Source organism: Equus przewalskii, chromosome 5 (genome assembly GCF_037783145.1).
Source record: "Equus przewalskii isolate Varuska chromosome 5, EquPr2, whole genome shotgun sequence".
In the NCBI taxonomy this organism is placed as follows: domain Eukaryota; kingdom Metazoa; phylum Chordata; class Mammalia; order Perissodactyla; family Equidae; genus Equus; species Equus przewalskii.
Genome location: NC_091835.1, coordinates 53,527,605 through 53,540,809, shown reverse-complemented (window position 1 = coordinate 53,540,809; position 13,205 = coordinate 53,527,605). Strand labels below are relative to the sequence as shown.

General features: G+C 39.5%; 1 protein-coding gene across 2 annotated transcripts in view; it reads left to right on the top strand.

Moving 5' to 3' along the window:
* Nucleotides 1–7,596, top strand: part of TM7SF3 (transmembrane 7 superfamily member 3) — a 36,169-nt gene extending 28,573 nt beyond the window's left edge. For both annotated transcript variants that reach the window (XM_008515835.2, XM_070620856.1), the window contains 3 exons: nucleotides 2,997–3,094; nucleotides 3,686–3,848; nucleotides 5,187–7,596. In XM_008515835.2, coding sequence (XP_008514057.2) covers nucleotides 2,997–3,094; nucleotides 3,686–3,848; nucleotides 5,187–5,449 — 524 coding nt within the window. In that variant the 3' untranslated portion in view covers nucleotides 5,450–7,596. The remainder of the gene's footprint in view (nucleotides 1–2,996; nucleotides 3,095–3,685; nucleotides 3,849–5,186) is intronic.
* The last annotated feature ends 5,609 nt before the right edge of the window (nucleotides 7,597–13,205 follow it).

Below are 13,205 nucleotides of genomic sequence, written 5' to 3'. Positions count from 1 at the left end.
GGTACAAATACTGCCTCATCAGGGATTTGGGGCCTTCTTGTAGAGTGCTGGAAATTTGCAATGATGATGTGGCACTTTAGGTAGAGCCATTACAAATAGGAACCCTTCTTTCCTCAAAGGCACCCGGTACCAGATAAATTTTAGAATGTTTTTAGTGGTAGCTTTGTACCTGTTTGTTGTGATAAGGGGTGTATGTATGTTTCTGTTAGTTAGAATTAATGGAGGTAAAGAAGATTCTTGACATATGGCAGAACAGTGGTTTTTTATTCTTTTGAACCCTTGAACTCGTTCTTCAAGTGACTCTTCAGCAGAAGCCCGGTATATCCCACAGGTAGACGTGGGGCTGCTCTGATGGCAGCTGAGTTGGGGAACCTGGTGCTTTGTTCCTGGTCTTCTCTTGTATGCTACCCTCCACCCCTACGCTTTGCCAAAGCCCAGGTGTTCCTGAGGTACCTACTTGTAGTCATCTGGGGCAGTAGCACACGGATGGTTCTGGGGATTTTTTTTTTTTAAGTAATTCAATTTCCATCTATTTTTAAAATCTGGTTAACTTGTAAGTGAACTTTCTTTTGTAGGGGAGGAAAGATTTTCCTGCTACCCTTCCAGGTTCTTTAGCTGATCTGATAATTAAGTTGACATAAAACAGATTAATAGGAGAAAGACAAATTTAATTTGGTACATACAGGAGCCCCATAAAAACATGAAACCCAAAGGCAGTCAGGCAATTGAGGCTTATATGGCATCCTGTGCTACAAGGAATGCGATAGGGGCCTGGGGCTTCAAAGGGGAGGAGGACAGTTCACAGAAAGATGGGAAAAGCAGATGTTTGCCCTGCTGTGCAGGTTAAGTCTTTCAGATAAGAAAATTATCTCTGATAATTGCTCTCTTTCTGGGCCAGGCTTCCTGTTTGAATTCTTTTAGGCAGTTAAAAGAGAGAAAAGTTTTTCCTGAATCTTCTGGGTCTTGATTGCCTTCAGCTCAAAATAATCCACATGTCAAAGTGGCACGTTTTGGGGTGGCATATTTTGCTCCCCTTCACTTTGCAGTTGTATATTAACTTACATTTCCTGATTATTGTCAAAAACGCAAAACAAAGTACCTGCATTCCAAGGTACTCCATTAGGTTATTTCTTTCTTGTGATAATGTTTAGTTCTTATATTACAACATCAGATTATAGTTGATGGAAATGTTCGATATAAGAATGGCTGTCTCTTGAGGCTGTCAACTCTTGAGAACATAGGATATAACAAGAGTACAGTTGGCTCTCTCAAGATTATTTTATAGACTGGAAAGAAAGGACAGCCTGTGTGATTACTGACCATTCTAAGGCCCTTTGTTCTGATTGTAGCAAACCTATAGCCAAGTTCATTCCCACAGGCCCTCCTGCAGGTGGCTTTTTCTCTAGATAGGCTGATGCAAAGTATCTTTGTTTAGACTTGGCTAACTGACAGATTCACAGGGATGTTTGTTGAAAATGCAGATCCAGGGCCCTACTCTAGATGTGCTAAATCAAATACTGCTTAATTGGCTCCCTCCGTTTTTGTTAATGATTGGAGGGTTGGAGGAATGATAGGTTAGAACTTTTAGTAGTTAATCTGCTTACTTAGGAACTATCTGCTTGCTCAAGGACAGTTAGAGTGAATATCTCCTTAATGATAATGGCTGCAGACTCATCTTTTTTTTTTTTTTTTTAAAGATTTTATTTTTTCCTTTTTCTCCCCAAAGCCCCCGGTACATAGTTGTGTATTCTTCGTTGTGGGGTCTTCTAGTTGTGGCGTGTGGGACGCTGCCTCAGCGTGGTCTGATGAGCAGTGCCATGTCCGCGCCCAGGATTCAAACTAACGAAACACTGGGCTGCCTGCAGCGGAGTGCGCGAACTTAACCACTCGGCCACGGGGCCAGCCCCTGCAGACTCATCTTTTTAAGGATTAAAATTGGAAAAATATTTGGCTGACCTCTCAGATCTACTGTTTTCACCTTGTTATGTAGCTAGCAAAGAGGTTATACTCCAAAAGGGTCAGTCTTCACATACCTGCATCATAACTACTATTTTTAGTCCCTGGATTCCTTGAAACACTTTTTCTTTTAAAGCCACATGTGTATTTTGTGAAGGTTAGTGTAGTTAAACTGGAGAATATGATCCATAAATTCACCTCGCTGCAGCATGTTGCAGTTCACTTTCTGAGAATGTGGGATCCCAAGGTCAGATCCACTTACCACGGAACTCCCACTCTTCCAGGATGTAAGAGTCTCAGGATATAGGCCCCCTCTAGCTGGACTGGATGATGGTGCCAATGTCAGTATTAAATAATTGTCAGGCTTATGTTCTTGCTTTTTAAACTTAACTTATAAATAGGAATTCTACTACATTCGTCCTGGGTCACCCCAAGGTGTGCTGCATTTTGCAGAAGGGTTTGGTAGGAGCAGACAAGCGGTTAGCTCCTGTCTTTCCTGATGCATGAGGAAATGCCATCTTCCAGTTGGCTAGGCAGGAAATGCTGTGATGGTAAAAATATATTGGGTGGGACTTCATATGGTTAACTCTGAATGCCATTTACTTGTATTTGTTACTTTGCAGTACAAAATCATGAAATCACAGAAATTTAGAACTAGAAAGGATGACTTGGAGCTTGGAGATGAAGTGATTCAGTCTTCTCATTTTATGAGTTAGGAAACGGAGGCCCAGCATCCCGGCTAGGGAACGGAAGTGCTTGGACTAGTCCAGCTTCTTCTAAATTATCCTGGGAATAAATGCAGAGGATTTACCTGCTTGATTCACCGCCCCCCACCCCACCCCCCAGTCTTCTATGACACACCCTTCAAATGGGATTGTATTGCCAATTAAACGAAAAAAATCAGAATTCATTTCTAATTGCCAACACATTCCCTGGTTGTCACACTGAACCTCTGATGTATGTCTGTGTTCAGTTGTTGAGAAATGAACCTTAACGTGGTGAACCTGTTGTTTACTCTTAATTTCTTTTTGCTTTTTCAGGAAACCTGAAGATTTTTCGTGATGATGGCGTGTTTTGGGTGACCTTCTCTTGTATAGCTGTTCTCATTCCAGTAGTTTTCATGGGCTGCCTAAGAATAGTAAGTGTTTCATCAAGTTAGCTTTATTCATTATATTGTCCTAGGCCTCCAGTTGTTCTCTTATGGCATCATTTTGCCTGTTTTGTTCACTAGGGAGAGCTGTGTGATAATCTGTATCTGATCACTGAGTCTCAATAGCCTTGTTATGAAAGCAAGAGAAGTTCTAATTACAATGATCACACAGTGTTTTTTCGTCAAGTGGAGCAGGTCATCACTGTCAGTATGCTTTTAACCGCGGGAGCAGAGAAGATAGGGCTTCCTCTAAGGCAACAACCTGATGGATCATTCATTTCAGCTGTCTCTCCAGAAGAACGGTTCTTCATCTGATTAGACTTCATTCTTGAAGCTCCTTCACAGGGAAAATATTTTCTATGATAAGGTAAACTCTGTTTTGAGAACTCACAATGAGTGTTGAAGGTGGTTGTCAGTTTACCTTTTCAGGTAACCTTTGTTACAGCTCTAAGACTTGGTTCCTTTTCATGTGTCCTGAGGAAATGGAAGTGATTCCATGTGACTGAGGCCGGTGATGCGAGTTAGAAACTATTCTTATTCTACCAGAGGTGACTCCTAAACGCTTTCATTCTTCCACAGCTGAACATACTGACTTGTGGGTTCATTGGCTCCTATTCGGTAGTCTTGGCTGTTGACAGTTACTTGTACACAAGCCTTTCTTACATCACTTTGAATGTACTCAAGAGAGCACTCAACACGGATTTCCGCGGAGCTTTCACAAATGTGCCTTTTCAAACTAATGGTAAGACTCTAAATCCAGGAACCAGAGTGATAGTCAAATAGGAATATTGGGCCACCTGTGCTAACAAGAGCACATGGTAACTAGTTTGAAAGGAGGTTAACTGGATTGAAAAAAGGTTAACTAGACAAAAGAAGGAAACTCACACCATGCAAATGCTGTTAGAGCCCTCTCAGTGATAACTTATGGTCATAGGAGCAAAGAGTAGAACACAATGTAGTCTATGCAGAAATTGAAATATAACGATGTACACCTGAAATTTATATAATGTTATAAACCAGTGTTACCTCAATAAAAAAAGAATTTAAATGTATAAGAAGTTGAAGTTCATACTTCTAAAAATCTACTAAATGAACTTTGTTAAGAAATTTCTAAACCAGGATTACTTAGGTCTACCTAGTCAATTCCCAGTTGTGAGAAAAATGTTGAGAGTAAAGCTGTTTGGCACTTTATGGGTTGGGGTGAGATGAGAGAGGAGAATGACCACCAGATTTTTTAAGTTATTCTCTTGTTTCTCTCCTTTAAAGAAATACATAATTTGCTAATTGAAAGTGAAAGTCATTTTCAATCATGAAGTGTATTGTTTCCTCAATTGTAAGATTCTACCGTTAAAGATTTTGTGTTGACTTTTTGAAGGAAAAAAATGACTATTAAATGTTCACAAAGGTTGTAAGATATGTTGGTTTCAGAAATGTTAAAATACAGAGGATGGAAAAGCATGTCTTAGAATTGAAGATATATAAGCACAGCCATGATTGTTATGAATATTTCAGGACAAATCTTTTCCTCTGCTATCATGAGCCTGCCCTCATTGAGTAAGAGGTTGATGGTTGAGACCTTGAAATCCATGTGTCTTGAAAGTTTTACATACAAGACAATATTTTGCCAAGCCTTTTACTAGAGGCTCAGTCCAGATTGTTGAATCTCTTTATGCATTTCTATATCCCCTCTATATGAGTGGAGTGGGGCCCCATATAGAGTGGAATGGGAAAAAAGAGCATGACGGTGCCTACTGTTCCATGATGTACGTTTGTGAGGTTATCTAGATCCCTGCCCTCCCCCACCCCGAAAAACGCAACAGACAACTATGCCTATGGCACTGGTCATAAAGTACCCGAATGCCAAGGATCCAAACAGCTGATTCCTTTACAACCTTTATGCCTGTAATAGAAAAGTCCTTGGTTGGTTAGTGAGGAAATGTACATATAGCCAAATTCACCAGAAAGTCTAATATTACTGAGAAAGGCTGACACAGATTGAGGCTATGAAAGGTTAAGTGTTGGATCTGTGTTAGGTTTTAAAATATAAGAGTTCAAACTGTGCTTTTCTACTGTTTTTTAGACTTTATTATCCTGGCAGTCTGGGGGATGCTGGCTGTAAGTGGAATTACGTTGCAGATTCGAAGAGAAAGAGGGCAACCGATCTTTCCTTCCCACCCATACAAGTTGTGGAAGCGAGAGAGGGAGCGCAGAGTAACGAACATTCTGGACCCCAGCTACCACATCCCTCCACTGCGAGAGAGGCTCTATGGCCGATTAACCCAGATCAAAGAGTTCTTCCAGAAGGAACAGCCAGCCGGAGAGAGAACACCCCTGCTTCTATAGATGCCAAGGGGCTTGGTCAGTGTGATCTTGAAATACAGCTCAGGCACCGCGTCTGCTTTGGTGTTTATGGCTAGCCTGCTTCAGCAGTCTCCGGTGCAAGTCTAATAAGAAAACAGGTTTCTATGCTTTGCACAACACTGTGCTGTCCTTATTGGTATATGGTAAGGGTATGCCAGGGAGATGACGATAATTCTGAGTGAGAGTGAGAAAGATGACCAAAAAGTCGGTGGTAAGGAGGCTTTTCCTTGTTCCCAAATACTTAAGAAATTACCTTTTGGTTTACAAATATATGATCAACTTATTCCTTGAAATTCCTTGAAATAGACTAAAAAAAGAAAGAAATTAAAAAACAATGATTCTCCTGTAAAGGCCTGCTATTTCTTTTTATCTCCTTCGACAATTCTCTCACCCGAGTCTTGTCTAAATTTGGGGGGCGGGGGCACAGAAGGTGCTTTATTTAAGTGTTAGACTGAATCTTTGTTTGCCACTGTGTTTGGAAGTCTAGGGGTTTGATACTGGGCCTTTGAACTTCAGAGGACAAAAGAAGGAGAACTAACTGATTTTCTTACTAAAAGCAGTCTGATGACTACTTGCATCTTTCTGAGTATCATATATTATCAAAAGGTACCCCATTTTGTTTCTTTTTAATTGTGGTAAAATGCACATTTACCATATCAATCATTTTTAAGTATATAGTTCAGTAGGTGCCCGTTGTCTTTTCCTTTTATTGCTTAAAATGGTAATTTAAATAACTAAATTTTTCAATTATTTGAAACTAGGTCAATTTATATACATAATAGAAGTTTTATATGGATGATTTATTTATATTCCAAACAACAGCCTTTGCTTTTTTTCTTTCAAGGCCTTTTAAAATAATGTTGACAGCTGATCTCTAATTTAACTGCAGTCGATGACATGAGTTGTTTTGTTTTTAGGAAATAAATTGGCTACTACCTTAATCTGTAGTCCCCTTAACAAGGAAACCTTTAAAAAGATTGCATTTTGTAGTTCTTTCTGCTAAATTAGTTGTTATTAACATTGATGTAAAATGCAATTTCAAAAGATTTATTTTCTATATGAAGCCTTTGTACCATCTGTGTTTTAAAGTGATGGGGAGGGAGTCAAAAAGGATTCAAGTGTTTAATGGAGCAGCTTTTAATTAGGGCCTTGGATTCTGTAAGGAGAGTCCCTTCAGCTTTTTTTTGTTTTGTGTGTGTGTGTGTGTGTGTGTGAGGAAGATTGGCCCTGAGCTAACATCTGTTGCCAGTCTTCCTCTTTTTGCTTGAGGAAGATTGTTGCTGAATTAACATCTGTGCCAGTCTTCCTCTATTTTTTGTGGGATGCCACCACAGTGTGGCTTGACAAGCGGTGCTAGGTCTGTGCCTGGGGTCTGAACCTGGGAACCCCGGGCCGCCGAAGCAGAGTGTGTGAACTTAATCACTACGCTACTGGGCTGGCCCACGTCAGTTTCTACCCTTTTTTTCCACCACGAGAAAGCACCTGGAGGCCCTGGCTGCCCACCTATCCTCTTGGCCTTTTCTCTCACCCGTCAGAGCCTCTGCCACCAGTTCTGTCTTGGATTTTAAGCTGGTGACTCTGACATGCCTGAGGTCGCTTGTGGTTGTTGCATACACATTTGTGAATTAACCACTATTTAAATGATGCTGCTTTTAAGAGTTTTTCAAGGTACAGTCGATTTTTGAAATTTCAACTAACTGGAAGAATGTTCAGCTTTTGCTTTTAAAAGTATTTCGGAAAGGCTGAAACAAAATGAAAAAATAGAAAATTAATCATTTTTGCTTTGAAAAATTACACACAGGTGTTCATTTACTGTTTATTCTGTAATCCTCACTGTTTATATAACTTCAGTGACACTTAAAGTTGAAGAAAAAATGTTCGTTTTTTAAAACTAATTCACTGTGAGGCTTCTGGCTTCTTCCATATCTTTGTACGTTCTAACGAAGTTATATGGAATGTTTGTGAGTTATTTTCGATACCATCAAAGTGCACTGGCAGTGAAGATTGTAAAGACAGAACAGTTTTCTTGGAGGGTGGACACAAATTGTTTAAAACTTTTCATGATAATTTGTGAGTAATAAACCAATTTGTATAATTTTTTAAATAATAAATACCTATTTTGAAAAAAATGTTAAGAAGACTCATTATTATAAAACAGTTTGACAGGTATAAAAACAAAATTATTTAATCTGGACAAACAATTCTTTATTTTAAAAAATCAGTTTAAGTAGGAATGAAATAATAGGAAATGAAGGAAATCTGGGGCAATGTATTAAAATTTGTATCCTTTGTTAGCAGGAAGGCTGATGTCATCAGTGGATTAATTTGTGTTGGTGTCATTAGCACTTCGGATGTGTCAAACTGAAGAAAAGTAGTAATATTACCAGAAAACGAGTTATACTAGTCTTTAAATGTTTTGGTTCTGATTAGCCTGTTACAGGTTAGCTACGAGGGTGCCAAACCAGAGCAGCTAACCAGTGCTATAGACCAGTTGAGTTCTCTAGAAGGTGGGATAGAAAACTGATTCTAACAAAGAAATTGCTAGAATATTAGACCAGGAACGGACTTCAGAGATCACATTATCTGACCCTTTTTATTTTATACCTGAGGGAATTCCTGACCAAAGAGTCAATTATATGAAGTCACAGTTATCAAATAACAGTGGCCAGATGAAAATGTGGGAGGCCTGACTCTCTATCTAAATGTGCTTTATCATCATGAAAATGTAAATCGTTGATTATTTTCCATTTTCTTCTGGTGAATTGGTAGGAAGCTCCTAATGTTAACATTGCCATGATCTCTTCTTTTCGGGAGTTAATTTTACACAGTGAAAACATGTTTTTCCAAGTTAATTTTCTGACGGACCGTTTCTTATTCATTTCAAAGTATATAATACTCAAAATTTCCATTATCCATAAATATTTTGTCTCCACAGCAGCATATGTGTAGATCTTTTTGATACAAATTTCACTCCTTGATGGTATACTTGATGCCTGTTATTAACCTTCATTAAAATCCCAGAATTCTTGGTTCTAATTTCCTGAAAACTGAGCCTCCTCTTGGGGCTTTCCCATTGTGCCACAGCCCTTGCTGGGAAAGAGGCTGTCGGTATTTTCCTTTTTGTTATGGACTGAATTGTGTCCCCCCAGAATTCATATGCTGAAGCCCTAACCCCCAGTACCTCAGAATGTGACTGTATTTGATGAGAGGACTTTCAGAGGTGATAAGTTAAAATGAGGCCATCAGGGTGGGCCCTAATCCAATGTGACTAGTGTCTTTATAAAAAGAGGTTAGAACATAGGAGACACCAGAGTGAAATCCATGTAAGGACACAGTGAGAAGGTGGCCATCTGCAAGCAGAGGAGAGAGGCCTCAGAGGAAACCAGCCTTGATCTTGGACTTCTAGCCTCCAGAACTGTGAGAAAATAGATTTCTGTTGTTTAAGCCCCCAGGCTGTGGTATTTTGTTATGACAGCCCGAGCAGACTAATACGCTTTACAAATCCTTTTACCCTGATGCTTGATGAGACCACTGGGTGGTTTGGCCAGTGTGTTTGCAAGGACCTCTCTTTTTATGAGATTGTGGTAAAGAGGAGCTCAAGTTAATGGAAACTTGGGCTGACCCAGGCACTACCCATACAGTGATTACACTGGGGAGGTTGGCAAGTCTGGATCAAGTTACATGAGCACAAGAGGCAAAATTTTAAAAAGAGTTATAATCCAATGATAGTGGTCTTTGACTTGCATCTCACCTTCACTCATTCAGTAAGTAAGTATTTGTTGAGTTCCTAAATGCCAGGCATTGCCATGGGCACCAGGAAGAATATGGCAAACAATGCAGGCCTGGTCCCTGCTTCAGGGCTTAGAGAGTGATAAGTGAGACAGATACTAACATAGTTACACAAAAAAGGGACAATATACAATGAAAATTTATAATGAAGTGGGGGGTGGAATCTGGGATGCGGAGGAAGTATTCCTTGACGAAGTGACAATTTAAGCCAAGACTTGGAGGATGAGTAGGAGTAACCAAACCGCAAGGAGGCTAAGTGCATTGCATGTACCCCAGAGGAGTCTTAGTTGTGTGTCCAGCCAGTCATGACAACCCTTCGCTCTGGTGCTGGCTGGGGTCAGCTCTCCCATTCTCAGCTTTTGGCATTTTGAGCAGCTGATCCAGACAGGATGTTGTCAGTCTTTTTTTTTTTTTTTTTTAATTGAGATAAATTTGACATATAATGTTGTGTAAGTTTAAGTTGTACATGAGATTGATTTGATACATTTATATATTACCATATGATTACCACCATCACGTGAGCTAACACCTCTATCATGTCACATAAATATCATTTCTTTTTGGTGGTGGGAACCATTAAGATCTTGTTTCTTGGCAACTCTTAGAGTATTGCTGAATAAAATCACTATTTTGTGCATTAGATCTCCAGAACTTATCTACTGCTTGTAAGTTTGTACCCTTAAACATCTCCCCAGTTGCCCCACCCCCTAGTCACTGGTAACCACTATTCTACACTGTTACTAGGAGTTTGGCTTTTTTTAGATTCCATATATAAGTGAGATTATATGCTATTTGTCTTTCTCTTTCTGACTTATCTCACTTAGCATAAGGCCCTCAAGGTCCACCCGTGTTGTCACAAATGGCAGGATTTCCTTCTTTCTCATGGCTGAACAGTATTTGATTGTATATATATGCGCCAACTTTTCTGTATCCATTCATCCATTGACAGACACTTAGGTTGTTTCCATGTCTTGGCTATTGTGAAAAATGCCTCACTGAACATGGGAGTACAGGTATCTTTTTGAGATCCTGTTTTCATTCCTTTGGCTATATACCCAGAAGTGGGATTGCCGAATCATATGGTAGTTCTATTTTTATTGCCAGTCTTCTCTTCCTGGTTAAATTTTAACTGTACTATGGAACTGCACAGAGCACATCTTGCTTTTTTATTTACTTTTCTTTTTCAATTCCTCCCAAGACCCTAGAATTTAGCAACTGTTCCCTGGCAGGCGCGTCAGAACACCTGAGTGACCCACAAGCTGTGGTCCTCAAAATCACTCCTATTCCAGAGTCCTATACGTAATAAGTACATATAATATACATGACTGTTGCCCGCAGGGTGAACTCCTTCCCTTGAAAGGAGGTTAAAGAACAGCCACAATTACCTTTTTACTTTGAAATCTTTAAGGGCTGAAAGGCTTATTCTGTCTCACATGAGGTCCATGGCTCTTCCTGCCAATGGATTCTCTATTGCTCAGACTAGTTTGAATGTGCTCCGACCAGCCTGAACTCACAGTGGGCACACCGGGAAGAGCATGGATGCCTATATCTGGGAGTTCTGAGGAAGTGGGTAGAGGATTAGAAAATGAATGCAACTGGAAGAAGCTAGTGAGACATACTAAGTGTGCCTTTGCTCCCCAGTTCTCCATGGGCTGTTTTCAGCAATTGAACTAGACCTCAACTCCTTTTTTAAATAAACCAACTGTCTCATTTGGAGGAGACCATCCATGTATCAAAATTTCTTAAAACGACTAAAATATATGTTTTATTAGGGCTGAGCCTAGGGTTCTGGAAGACTAACTTCAGGGACAGGATTGAAGCCTGCTTCTCTCTGAAAAAAAACCTCTCATCTTGTTCATGCCTGAAAGGTTTTCAGCAGAGAACGATCTTCCATTCCAAAAGTAGAACTATCAACTTTTCTTCCAGACCAGCTCTTCCTTCCTAATTCCTTCAATGATATATACCAGTCATTTTCTTTCTACTGAATAAAGACAGTGATATTTTTAACCTTTTGTATTCTGTGTATGTCTAGAGTCTACACGAACTTAGGTACAAAAACCTTATCGTCATTGAGATAGGTCTTAAAACAAATGTATTCTAGGAGAAGTTAACATTTGAGAAATTCATTCACTTGATCTCACATTAGACTTTTTTGTTTTTTTTTGAGGAATATTAGCCCTGAGGTAACATCTGCTGCCCATCCTCCTCTTTTTGCTGAGGAAGCCTGGCCCTGAGCTAACATCCGTGTCCATCTTCCTCCACTTTATATGTGGGACGCCCGCCACAGCATGGCTTGCCAAGCGGTGCCATGTCCGCACTTGGGATCCGAACCAGTGAACCCCAGGCCGCTGAAGTGGAACATTCACACTTAACCACTGTGCCACCCGGCGGACCCCTCACATTAGGCTTCTATTTAATAGGACTGAGCTCTTGACCACTGAGTGGTGCTGAAATCTGAGACAAAGGTGACAAATCCTCATTTTAAAGTAGCCAAAGGCTAACTCTATTCATCTTCAACTGTATGTGCAAACAAAAGCAGTGTGCTGAGGCTTGGGGTTAAGTACAACCATGATAGGCACAAGCTCATAGGGAACAGATTCTTTTGTATTTATTTATGTATTTATTTTCAGATGTACTTCATAATATACTTCAAATTTTGTGTAGATTACATCATAGGGAACAGATTCTAAACAGCTTTGTTAGTTTTATAGAAAGCCCAATATAGCCTTCCTATCAGTGTGTGATACTCAAGAAGTATATCCTGTGTTTTGAGATCAGTATATTTTTATTCTGGGTCCAATTCTACCTACTGATATTGACTTCAACATAGCGAATTTTCCGCAGGCTTTGGTTACTCCAAAACAGTGGGTTTTCTCTTATATTAAGCTTTTTATTAGGCAAATTTAGGTACATATTTTTCTTCCCATTGCTAGAATCTTCAAGCCATAGTATATAATAAACTATACTGAGTAAACATCCATAATTTAGATTAAATTACCTAAATTTAATTTACGGTTTCCCTATTTTAAGATTTAGTTCGAACTCAATCTGTTCACTCTAGAACTATTATAATGTGGCTTTAACCAGGGGAAGTAGTGGAGATGGTGAGAAATCGTACGATTCTGATTTATTTAGAAGGGAGAGTTGACAGGATTTGCCAATAAACTGGATGCAAGATATATGAGGAAGTGGAGTCAAAGATGCCACCAAGGTTTTTGGCCTGAGCAGCTGGAAGGATAGAGTTGTCACCTGAGATGGGGAAGAATATGGAGAGATCTGAGAGTAAGATGGGGAGTTCAGCTTGGACATCCTAACTTTGACATATCCCTTGGATAGTCTCTGTTGGATGAGTCTGGAGTTAATGAGACGTCGAGTGAAAGCTGTAAATTTGAAAGTCATCTGCGTACAGGTGGTATTTAAACTCACGAGATTGGTGAGATCATCAAGGAAGTGAGTACAGATACAGAACAGGAATAAGGACTGAGTCCTGTGGCTCTCAAGAAGCAGAAAGAAAGGAACAAAGGAGACTGAGAGGCAGCTAATGAGGTAACAAAAATGTGTCCCCTCAAATTCCAATTCGAAATTATTCTTCATCCATATTTCACTAAAAAATGTACCCTTGTTTTATCCTGACAGTCAAAAAAGGTAGTAGGTACCAAAAATTAAGTTTAGATCTATGATCTTCCATTCATCATTGAGGCAATTTAGCAATATAAAATTTTGTAAGTCACCTTGATATTAAAGAATATCAATTTGAACAGAAAACATTTTATCTGTGATGTATATAATTTTTTTTTTAGAATTGTATTCCCTATATAAAATAAAAAATTGAGTGGGTAGATGATAAGTAATAGATGGCATATTCGTTTGTCAGGGCTGCTATAACACACTACCACAGGCTGGGGGCTTAACAGAAATGTATTCTCTCACAGTTCTGAAAATCAAGGCC